This window comes from Coturnix japonica, chromosome 2 (genome assembly GCF_001577835.2).
Source record: "Coturnix japonica isolate 7356 chromosome 2, Coturnix japonica 2.1, whole genome shotgun sequence".
Classification (NCBI taxonomy): domain Eukaryota; kingdom Metazoa; phylum Chordata; class Aves; order Galliformes; family Phasianidae; genus Coturnix; species Coturnix japonica.
In genome coordinates this window covers 90,193,686-90,206,087 of record NC_029517.1, presented here as the reverse complement: position 1 = coordinate 90,206,087, position 12,402 = coordinate 90,193,686, and the positions used below count along the sequence as shown (strand labels likewise).

Sequence of the window (12,402 nt, the reverse complement as noted above, 5' to 3'; positions counted from 1 at the left end):
CATTAGTTACTGTGACCAAGTGGAGTGATACAATTTATTTTTTATGACTAAAAAAAAGTTTCACAACATACTAGGGAGAGAATTATAATGCAAAGTTCCATAGTTTCTACAGTATAATCTACACTCTTTCTTTGAACTACAATTAGAGAAAGCAACATTCTGTAGGACCAGCAATTCACACAAAGTTGTTATTTACAGCCCTAGCATTCTTATATTTTCAAAGGTCTGTCAACTCTTGTAAAAATCATTTTCTAAACTCTTCTTATTCTACCTAATTTTATTGCTTGCTAAAGGGCATGTATTTAACATTTACAAATATATTAATATCAGAATGCTGGACTAAGCCTCAGAGCAATTCTCTTTGACTTTCCTCACCTTACAATGCATTAGAGACCTCCCATTTCTGTAAAGCTTTATCACATGCAATTTCTCAGTTTGACTGTGTCTTTAAACACCACCAAGAGTCACTTTCCAACAAATTTCAATGAACATAAAGGACAAAAGTGAAAAAGAAAGAATATGTAAAGAAAAACTCTTATACAAGAAGGTTGTAACCAGCCCTAGGCATTTATTCATTAACACTTACCTGGGAGTATCCAAGAGCCCCAGGTGTTCTGAATAAGGAAAACAGTCTGAAGCAATCAGTCTTCAAAGGAAATACTCATTTCAGCTATGTGAGTGTTTGTCCTATTTCCTCCCCAGTTTATCAGATATATTTTAAGCTTCAGTAGCTGAGCTTCAGTGTTTTTCTCCTGAATGACTGCTTTATTCACCACAGGTGCAGGTAGCTCACATTCATAAGGAAGGTTCAGTTGTGTGAATAGGACCTGGTATAGAAATTCATGTCAGGAACACAGTTCTGCCTATGCTTGGTGTAAGTTGTAGTGAAAGCTTTAAAGAATGTATTGCCTGTAGGGCAGTACAAATAAAAAGCATTTGTCCTGTTTTAAGGAATTCCTGGGTAAATAGGTATTTTGTTTAGTTTGCTTACACTTTATTTTTTTAATCTAGAGGGTCTGTTGGTTTTTTTTTTTGTTTTTTGTTTCTTTTGTTTGTTTTTTGTAGAGCTGTAGTTTTTTTTATACTTATCTGTGGCCCTTAGAGTAAGGGCCTATTCTACTGTATTTGGGAAATGGTTAAGGGTAATAAGACATCATGTGCTAAGAAGCAGAAATGGGAAAGTTGTGGCTTGTTTTAATATAGTTTTTGTGAGAGTGAAGTGTATAACTTACATGCAGGAAGTCTAATTGCTAATTAGGCTTATACTGTGGCTTATGATCCTGCCTGTGTTTTAAGGGTATCTCCTTTAAAGATTCCTTCTCTCAGGTATTAGTTGTACTTTGTTACTGCCTGTTAGTGCTGACTTCATATATAGCAGGGACTTTCAGTTTGCTATGGCTCTAGACTATGAACTGTTTACATCTTTCCTATTTTAAATCCCTACTCTTAATATTTTTAACTGCTTCTACTTCCAAAGCAATTAGAGAACTTGAAAGGAGCAGAATCTGCCTATTTGAGCCAAATACTTGGTACCTTTTATAAGGAGGTGAGGGGTGACCATAAATGTTTTGTATTAATATTTCACTAATGTCTGTTTTTATTATAAATTGGCTTCAAACACAAAGTTATTGCATAATGTATGTTTCTGAGCGCATCGGAGTCCAAGGTGGAGCTACTTAATGGTCTGGGATATTCTGTTGTTGTCTGTACTAGGTCTTTAAAGATACAGACCTCAAATAATAGCCAGTAGGTAATGTCATCAAATTCAGGTAATAGGCCTAATAAGCCACCACTTCTGGGAATAGTAATGATGGTGTCCCACTTGCTTGTGATTTGTGCATGTTATTTTTGTTAATACTTCAGTATTTGCTTTCATGAAACTTTCTTGAAAGAAAAAAAACAAAAAACAAAACTGAAAACAGCAGCTTAGTTCCTATTAGACTTAAGATTGTTCTTCAGGTTTGTCATGTGATTTTGATAATGACTTCAAGTTGAACTTTGTATTTGTTGGCTAAATGCCAGATCAGTAGCTTTGAAGTGTAAATCTCCTGTTTTGTTTTCCCAAGAAGTGCAGATGAGCACTGGTAATGCAGGTTTACCTTGCCCCTGGAGTACTTTGTAGCATGTCTCAGGGGAAGGCGGCCTGTAGATGAAAACACTTAATAACCTCCAGAGTGATGCCTTGCGGATTAACAGTATTGCTGCTGGATGGGGAAGTGCTGGTTGAGTATATAATGAGGAGTTCTCTTTGCCCTTGTCCCTCTCTTTATCTGTGGAAGCCTATTTTGCCTTGCTGCCTGTTTGAATCTGCTTCCCTTTTATCTTATAGAATAACTGTCTTGCCTGTAATCTGCTACTTTCTCACTTAGGTATGCAGGAAGTCTACAGTGACTTTCCCTAGGCTTTCTAACTGCTTCAATACCTGGATGGTATTGAAGGCATCCTAATCTGGGCAGCCAAAAAGAGGATATTGGGAGCTGGGAAGTGCTCTGAAGTTCCTTGATCTGTTGGAGTGAAGTGGTGGGTCCTCAGCAACCTGCTAATGAGATTGAGTGCTTTCTGGTCTCTGCGAGTGTCTGTGATGTCTTTTGGGATCCTTTTCATTCTGAAAGAAACATATGAATGTGGGGTGTAAATGAGCTGATTTATACTGTGCTGTAGAAAACACATCAGTAATCTGCATGAGTAAAACTCATGTTTAGGTTATTTGTGTATAGGAATGCTTATGCATATACAAATACTATTTCTATATGCGTATGTGTACAATATGCAATTTAAGGCCCTTTTTGCAGTATTCTTAATCCTGAGAAATGGCCATCTTTCAACCTAGAGCATTTTAAAGTAATTAATGTTCACTGATTGCTAGGTTTGTAGTGTTCTATATTTCACATACTGATGTTGCACGTAATGGCATCAGTCTGCACTAAGATGTTGAAAAGGCTCAAAAAAGATACATTTTCTGTAAGGCTTAATTCAAACAGTTTTATATTCCTGCAGCTCTGTTCTGTGTTTCCAAATATGATCTCATGAATTTAAATAGATCAACTACAGTTGATGTCTCGATCTATTTGAATTGCTTCTAAAGCTACTGATCATAAGCTTTTGTCTCCTCTGTGCTGATGGCACAGCTGCTTGTTCATTAGAAGCCTGACTTTTGAGGATCTGGGATTATTCCATGCCTCTAAAGTAGCTCTGTTACTGGTAGTTCTTGCAAGTAATCAGGGCTCATTCCTTCTTGGCAGAGATGTAATCCACACCAGAATTCTGATGGAAAAGTTCAATTACTCTTTCTTTTAAAAATCTTTGTCAGAAACTGAAGGAATAAAGGTGGGATAGTTTCCATAACTTCTAATGGCATTATGCATTGCTCTGCTATTAACAGTATTTATAGTTTGATGTACTCTCTCATCTCCTTTGTATAGAAAGGTAAATTACTACTTCTTAAAAATCCATAATAAAAGCTAAACTCCTATAAATAACATTTTATAGTGTATTTGAACTGATAATTGAGCAGTATTGTTTCTGTCTTTGGTACTGAGCAAAACCCAAGGCAGTTTCTAAAGAAAGTATGACTATATACATGTTGGATGTGTGTCCTACAAATGTGTAGTAAGTAATTGCTTATCTTGAAGCATTAAGTAGCATTTTCCTTTCTTCTGAATATTTGAGTAATATTGTTCTGTTTCTATAAACAATCTTGTCATTTCAGGAGTACCTATTTATTTGCTTATTGGAGTATCCAATCTAAAAAGTGCTGTAACTTCCTTTTCTGCCTTTTCTACCATCCTTTTGTGTATTGAACTTTGTGTATGTAGCACTGTGCATTGAGTTAGAGATGGCTGGTCTGTGAAAGCCTTTTCTTGCTGCCCAGTACCAGGTTGAATTTAAGTAACAAACTTTAATTTCCTTGAGACAACTTATCCTACCACAAGGTCCATTATTTTTCCATCCTGAGAAAGGTGATGCAAATGCTGTGTGTTCTTTCTCCCTCTGTAAGCCCCTGTGGGGATTTACTCCTTTGCAATGCATCCTGCAACAGTGGAAATCCAAGAAAGCAGTATAACTTTTCCTTATTATTCTTGACATGTAAGTAAATGCTTTAACAGTAGTAATTGGGAATAGGCTGCTCTTTACCCTTCCCTTGTCAGGGAAGGGAATGTCTTCTTTTTTTGCCACCAGATGAAAAGGTGAGAACTTTAATAAGAGTTTTACAGGAGCATGTTACAGGATGCAATTGGTGACATACGAGCAGTAGTTCTTGACTCTCTCTGTTGAACATACTGTAGTATTGCAAGTGGAAATGTTCTAAAGAAAATTGAAACAGAAAAGCTCAAGGGAAACTTGGAAAACTTAATGGACATCATTTACAGTGAATAGAGAGAAAGGAGCTTCAAGGATAACTGTTTTCTACATACTCATAACTATTCTTCAATTTGAGAAGGAAATTATTTTTCTCGATAACAGACAGGAATCCCAAATACTTCTTGCTCTGTTCAATTGCCCTGCTATGTGTTCACAGGACATAAAGATAGTGTATAAATAGAGTCACCAGCTGATACTTTCACAGTCGTGACAGTTCACTGTACTGTAGTAAAATTACATGGTATGTTACTATTTCTGGCTACAATCCAAAGTTGGTATTATCAGTGCATCATTGCTAATTTGCTAAGGAAGGCTTATTATTGCTGTACATAGACATGTCTGTAAAGGCATGTTTCTTAAAAGAATGGTGGGAAAAACAACCAAAACATTCTCTTCTGGTGTTGGAGTATTACATACACTCTTTATGTCTAAATGTGGTGAGCATATGAATGTGAAATGTAAGAGGAGATTTGCCAAGTGCTGATATCTTTATTTCTCTTCCTCCATATGGCTTTGCACTAGCTACCTCTTGCATTATAGTTTCCATTCTCCTGCTTTTATATCACATTTGAAGGAAGGATCTGTGTTGCTCTAACAGAGGGTATGCATAATATGAGCTGCTTAATGAATCATCAGCATTTTTGTGTACTAAACTCAAGCACTAATTTTACTGGGGTCCCATTGTGTAAGGGGACTGGGGAAAAAACAAAAAGCATTCATTTTCCTGTCTTAATAGGTCTGCAGAGCAGGGTAAACTGCAATGGGAGTGTGACTCTGCAGCAGCTTTTGTTTACACAGCAGAAGAGTCATCCAAGTTGCAACTTAGTGGTTATTTGTATTTATACCAATACACAAGATCAGTTTTTATTGTTCAAGCCTATAATATTCCAAGGAGATATGTAAAAACATAGATTATTATACTTTATTGAAAAAATATTCAATCTTATCCTGCCAGGTACAGACTGATGCATTGCTCCGGCTGAAGAATAGAAAATACTGTTTCAGATGCCTCAATAGAGTATCGGAGCATGTTTAACAGGGGTGTTTTTGCAAAGCAATACTTACCTGGCATAAAACCTCTGTGTGTATACCACAAGTGTAATGTTCTCAGAACAGTTTGAGTGCTGCATACTTATTGTTACTTTCTGGTGACACAGAACTTGTGAAATAGGCTTTATGTATAAAGTACTTGGTTAAATGATGACCCTTGCTGCCTCTTTCAGGCAATTAGAAACTGAACAGCTGAGCTTGAAGTAAAAGAAGTTAGTAAAGTAAATACATCTGGAGCGTAACTTGCAGAATAGATGCAGGTTGTTTTTCTAAAAAATCAACTCTGGTTCCTGGGCAAGTGAAAACAATGAAGATTGGATAGTTTTTAAATTCAGCCTGAGAGTTGATTTGTCCAGTCCGCATTCTGCCGTGTGCATTTCTAGCCTAAAGTACACAGTAGACTGAGTGCTTTGTTCTTATTACACAAACTGTCAGACTAATTAGTGAGGCTATTGGCAGGCATGAACTTGGCACATGATGGCAAGTGACCTGGATGCTTATGCTGTTTGGAAATATGCATAAGTTAAAATGGGTAATAAATGCTTAGCTGTAGTCCTTCTATGGAGTTTGGTACTAAATCATTTATGATGGAGACTTCCAGGTACTGCAGTACATTTGGAGAATTTTTTTTAATTTTTTTTTTTAAGGAGCAAATAATCAATATTGGCTTTTCAAAGTGGATATGAGGTACTTAGGAAGAGCTGTTAGTCTGAGTAAACTCTTAATGTTGCAGGCAATCAAATCCATAAGGTTGTGGCTGGTTATTGCTTCAGACTATTATAAGTAGAGGCAGGAGTGATGTGATGAACTGTATTTCTGATTAAAGATTATCTCCTTAATGGACAGCTGGAAAGCAAACACCTAGAATAGTGTTCTGGCTTGTGAGATATTGCTGAGATGATGGGATTTGTAGGACTACATGAGAAATTGTCTGTAATGGAGTAATGGGACAGTATCTGGACAGCACTTTATCATAGCCACAGTTACACAGTTTTGGTGTAAAGCTGGTAGTGTTGCTTTTGCATGGCTTTGAAAGAAAGACAAGCAGGTAGGGAGGGGGAAGGAGGTAACTACTGCATTGGGGATGGCTTAGTGATGGGAAAGCTGTTGCATGGGTGCTACAGTAGTTCTGTGTCACATGGAAATGGTTATAACATTGCTTGGTCTGGCTGAGATGGTGGCAGGCGGGGTTGACCGAGTGTAGAGGAAAACTTGCTTACAGAGTCGGGAGGGGCTTCCAAATTGGCTATGGGTGATTCCCATCTGTCCTTCTAGCATAGGCTTAAGAGCCTTCCTTGTGAAGGAGCAACACAGGACAGACCTGCTAGGTCTGCTGATGAGCAATTAATTGTGTATAACTGTATCTTCTTTTAATTATTACTTTGATCCTGGTATTTCTGATTCTTGTGCATCAGAACTGATCAAGTCTTTTCTAAAGAATGATTTTTGTTTGCATAAATGATATGCCTACTAAAATCAAAGTAATCTCAAGTGTGCGCTAACTGATTATCTTATGCAAATAACATTAAATTGATCTTGGGTAACAACCTAGTTTCATTCTAGGGAGTACAGAGATGCAGCTTGAAATGCAGACTAAATGAATTACACCTTAATAAAGTTTTACTTCACACAGGGCATGGGGAATTACAATTTAAAACAGATAAGAAAGTACTGAATTTCACCTTCTGTTGTACGTTAAAGATCAGTACAGTATCAAAGATAATTGTTTTTTAATGGCTGCTCGGATCTTAATAGAAGGAATAATGATTAGGAGACTTTTCATAGGCGCACCAGTTTTGCTGAAATAGGATAGTGGTGCAATTGTGTGATTTCAGTCATATAAAGACATTTCTACAAGCTTTTTAATACAGTATGTGTAATCACTACAACTCACAAGGAAATGTGTATATTGGAGGGAAGATTGTTTATCTTGCATATTTAACATCTTTTCTAATTATAGTGTTTAAATGGTAGATAATAAAGCAAGCTACACACAATTGCTTAAAAGGTAATAATCTCAGCTTCTGGGAAAAACATTTTTTCCATTTCAGTTAGGGAGTGGTGATCACCATGGTGAGACACCATGATCACTAGTATATGTGTACTGCAAACTAAAAGTTGAAACTCTACCCACATACAGATATGTTAATGGTGGATCGTTAAATAAGAATCAAGTCTTCCTTATCTTTCATCTGTTCTCTGGGAACAATTCATTCAGTGTGGTCTGACAATGTGTTGAATTGTAATGAGTCACTAAGGGAAAAAATGTCTCTGTAAGATGTGTTGCCTTTATGAACAGTGGGTGTATCGCTCAAATGTATTTCTATTAACCATATGTATTATTCGGTTTGTGTCATATTTTCATTCTCTACCCCTGTTTTTGTGTTCAACCTTTGGAAGTCTATGAACTCTGAATTTATGTCTTGGTAAGGAGCTGGTAGTCTTCTGTTAAATAAGCTTGGAATGACCTACTTCTTTACTTGGACTACTAGAGAAATGAAGATAGATATCATCAAATATGCATGAGTTTTGACAGAGAGGTGTGAGTTGCCTAATTTTTCTGCTTTTGTACTGGGGAGATGGAGCTAGAATTAATGTCAAGAACCTCTTGAAACTCAGTGCTTCTTGATTAACAGATAACAAGAAGGCAGCAGACGATTTTTCTTCAGACTAAATGAATTGGGTTTAGAGCATGAAGAAACTACACGCAGGGCTGGGATTGTGGAATTCTTTGCTCACATAGTCCTGTTATTTAACAGGAGCTCTCTATTCCCCCTTGTTCTTCCACCCTTCCTCTTCCCATTATGTTAGACCTCTACTAAAAGATAAGATAAAACATGATAAAAATGCATTAGAGAAAACAAGTTCTTTGCAATTTGATGTTAGCTAGAGATGGCTTATTTTATTTAAACTTAGTTCCTTGCTTCTTGTATTATTTCTTGTGAACTGTGACAAAGTTTCACACTTAGTAATGTGCAATAAACTAGTAAGAATGAGAAACTTGGCTGCAATAAACTCTGTACTTCTCCTGATCTAGATTTATTTAGATTTAATAGATATAAAATGAACAGATTTGGGGGAATGTCACTTCTATAACTGCAGTCTTTTTATGGTTGGGTGGTTAAATGTTCTAGGTGAATGTTGCTAGCAAGTGAGATAGCAAAAATTTTCCTGCTGCACTCGGGTCTTCTTGTTTCAAGCTCCTGCTACCTCATGCACATCAGAATATTTCAATAAACTGACAGCTTTATTGGGAAGAACAACATAGGGAGATTGCTAAGGCAGTGGATCCACATCTCTAGTTTCCAGTGGTAAATCCCTGGAGTGCAATAACTGGTGTATGGAAATTTTAGGGCATGATTATAATACATGTTTGCCACTGTTTCTTATCACGAGTCTCCTATGTATCCTGCATAATATGGAATGGTATAGTATGCTGGCTGATGCTAATATGAGGGCTTAACTTTTGTGACAACTTCCCTCCTCTTGAGCCCTTAATTCTAGGCTTGATGACAGCATGGAGTGTCTGTAAGGTCTCTGAACTTGTGAATAATATAGGGTTGGCTGGGTAACAGTTGTTGCTCTTCTTTTTAGGTGGTGTAGAGGTCACCAAAAATATTTTGTAGGTGTGTGTATGAAGGAATAAAGTTTTAAGAGAACAAAATTTTTCAGGACAAGTACTGTAATGAGAGACTAGTTGGATGCTGCTACTGATAAAGGCAAGTTTTCATTGTGCTGTGAAGTTTCTGCCTACGTTCTCCTTTCATCCTCAGTCTGAGTAATTCTTCATCACAAATCTAACAACCTGAGGAATCACTGCTGTGGGCACAGACGCAAAACTGAAATGGTTTTTCTGTGTTTAAGAGGAGTAGGGAAATAGTGATGAAAAGAACAACAGAAATTCACTGCTATAGCAGCTTGTTACCTGTTTAAAGAAGTTATCTTAGCAAATTTCCATATAGCAACTTAGACTGAGTGCAAGTAAGGGCTGGTCTTAACTGCTCTATCCTGTCTCAGCTGCATGGAGCTAATAAGGGAAGGAGGGACTCCTGCAGGACCTAAAAAGTCCTAGGGCTGTGAAAAACTCACCTGTCAGTTTTTCAAGTGTTAAACAGTTTTTCTGATTGTTTTACGTGTATCTAAGTGTTTGATCACAAAAGAAGCTAGATGATATTCTATGAATCTGACCAAACTATTGCAGTGTGTTTATACTGAGACATTATATAGCTTTGAGGCTTAACTTATGTAATGACTTCTGAAAGGAAAAAAGTGGTTTGTTTTATCAAGTAGCTTGATTGTGATGAAGACAGAAGAGTATAACAGCGTCTCAGTTGCTGCTATCCTGTTCCAAGTACTCTAAGTATACATGTACACATTTTTCAGCAGTCCAGTTATTGACAGGGACTGTCTGTGAAAGTCTTCAATATTATTCTTCCAATTTCTCATTTGGACAGTGAAGACATGAGATGAATGGGAGATCTTCCCTTTATCAAAGATGATGTCATGAAGATATCTGATTAGTGAACTCACGTATCAAATACATGCAAGCATTCAAATCTCCTTTCTAAACCAGCCCTTTATGTGGAACTATTCTTCCACATCTGGATTTTTGAAAGTAGTATAATGTTCACAGGAATTTGTGGTGAGCTTGTGAAGCTTCTCACTTTCAGCCCACTGCAGAATACTTTTTTTCAAATAGTGGGAGAGCCATATTACCTGTGGCTTGAGTTGCTTAGTACCAAAATATTTAGCAACTGTATGGATTTTCCAGGATTTACATACTTAATTTTCTTTTCCTTTTTTGGTGGAAGTGAGTTTTGTGGGGTTGGAGTTTCTAGTCTTCCTGCAAACTTTAAACAAATGCTTTGGGTGGGCTGGAGAGCAGGTTTGTGGAAAAATATTTGCCCATGTTTTTATAGGTTCAGGGGAGAAATGGATGTTGCCATGACTTGAAAGAATTTTGAAGTTTAGGAAGGTTATAATTTACTTGCTTAGATGTCTTACTTCGTGGTACTGCTGTTCATTGGAGCTACCATCCAAGGACCTGTTATATTCTAACTGTTAAACTGACTGAGAAAATATTCTTGGCTTTTTGCATTTCTATGGGGAATGCAACCAAAATAAGTAACAAAAGTCTTTGGGCTTTCACTGCCTTTACTGCTTGTGTTTGAATACTGTGGACGAGGGAAGTCATGCAATTTTATTGTAGTGAAGAAGGAAATGTAATAGCATGACTGGGGGATATTAAGATAAAGGAGGGAATGGTAGAAGTTTGATCATAAATACATGAACATATACTTAAGAGTGCAAGGGGAAGTGGGAAAGGAGAAAAACAGTGTGTATTATTCTGATCAGATCAGACTACATTGCACTTGAAAACTATGAGAGCTTCATGGGCAAAGTTGATTCAGGATATAGTCAGTTTCTGAGTACCTGGCTCATGTTATCTTAATCTGGATCTCTGTAGGTAACTTTGTTCAGGTAATGTTCTTGTAGTGTCTTGAGGTCTTTGTTTATATACCACCACGTGCACCTTATATACCACCACTCCTACCTTAAAGTATGTGAAACAAAAATTGGGCAGAAGCGGAGAGAATACTGTATTCTAGAGGTAGTAGTCTAATCTAGAAGTAGGCTTTTCATGGTTGAGTGGTTTGTTCTTGTTGGTTTTTGTTTTAATTGAACTATTTGGAATAATTGGAGCTTCTTGTAGTGAGTTTTGAGTTCAGCAAACCCAAATCCAGGCTGAACTAATCTAAACCATCTTTTCTCATTAGCTGATGGACTGTTTTCTTTATTTTTCCAGTTCCTTAAAAAAAACCACAAAACTTTGAGTCCTGAAGAAAGAACAAGATCTCAGTGAAGCTCCAACGTGGGAGGAGAAAGCTTTGGCATTGTAGGATCAATATGATAAAAAGGGAGTTAGTCCAGGAGCAGGCTCAAGTGGATGGCAGTCCAGAGGGATCTCAGCAAGTGTGCTCTCCAGGACAGCAGGGCCAAGGAGAAGACTATCTCCCAGCAGCACAGCCGCAGACATTGGCCCATGGTCAGCAGCCTCATGGGACAGGCTCAGAGCACATCCAACAGAAGAATCAGACAGTCCAAGGAGGCATGGCCCTAAATGTGGAACCACAGCAAGTGAATAAGGGGTGGGATGCCCTGGAAGTGACAGTGCAGGTGAGGCCTCAGATCTTGAGCAAGGGATGGGAAGCCCCAGAGATGACAGTACAGGTACGGCCTCAGAAGGCAAGCCCAGAGTGGGAGGTGCCAGATGTGACTGTGCAGTTGCAGTTAGAGCAGCAGGGCAGAGGAACAGCCCTCCCACAAGTAACTGTACAGGTACAGCCAAAGGTGCAGGGACGAGCAATGACTGATCTCAAGGTCACTGTGCAGATGCACTTTAGCTGTGAGCCGAAAGACGTGAGCTGTATGCAGGACCAAGGTGAAGAAACATTAGAGAACAGAGAGCAGCAGACACTGAATCAAAATCAAGGAGGGTCAATAGCAAGATCTGAGGGTAAGAGAGAACTGGCTGTGATGGATCTGGTTCCACAGGGAACTAATAACCGAAAGCAGGATCAAGAAGGAGCAGCATTAAAATTCCAGCATGGACAGAGCCAAGAAGATGGGAGGGCAGAAGTAATAGAGATGCAGGCTGAAAACCAAGCAGGCCTGCATGGTGAGGTGACAGATCAGCTATATGATCAAAACCAAAAGAAGGAAGAGCTGAAGGCAGACCTATCACTGCAGCAGGAAAGTCAAAGAGATACGAAGATGAAAGAGGGCCAAGGTGATGGCCAAGAAGGGCCCAAAGAGGTGACTGAAGATCAGCAAGAAGGCCGGGAGCAAGAAGTGCTTAAGAAGCGCCCACGAGAGACTCCAAATTACTTTGTCTCTATACCAATAACAAATGACCAGGTATTTTTAATTAGTTGTTCTAACAAGCTGTAAAAGCCTTAAATAAGAAGCGTTTTCTTGCTTCGAAGCTTG

The 12,402-nt window shown here is 38.1% G+C and overlaps 1 protein-coding gene across 1 annotated transcript in view; it reads left to right on the top strand.

Moving 5' to 3' along the window:
* The first annotated feature begins 705 nt into the window (after window positions 1-705).
* LOC107310071 overlaps window positions 706-12,402 on the top strand; it is a 30,252-nt gene continuing 18,555 nt past the window's right edge. The window contains exons 1-2 of the mRNA XM_015855389.2: window positions 706-874; window positions 11,219-12,330. Of these exons, the coding sequence (XP_015710875.1) occupies window positions 11,320-12,330 (1,011 nt within the window). The 5' untranslated portion in view covers window positions 706-874; window positions 11,219-11,319. The remainder of the gene's footprint in view (window positions 875-11,218; window positions 12,331-12,402) is intronic.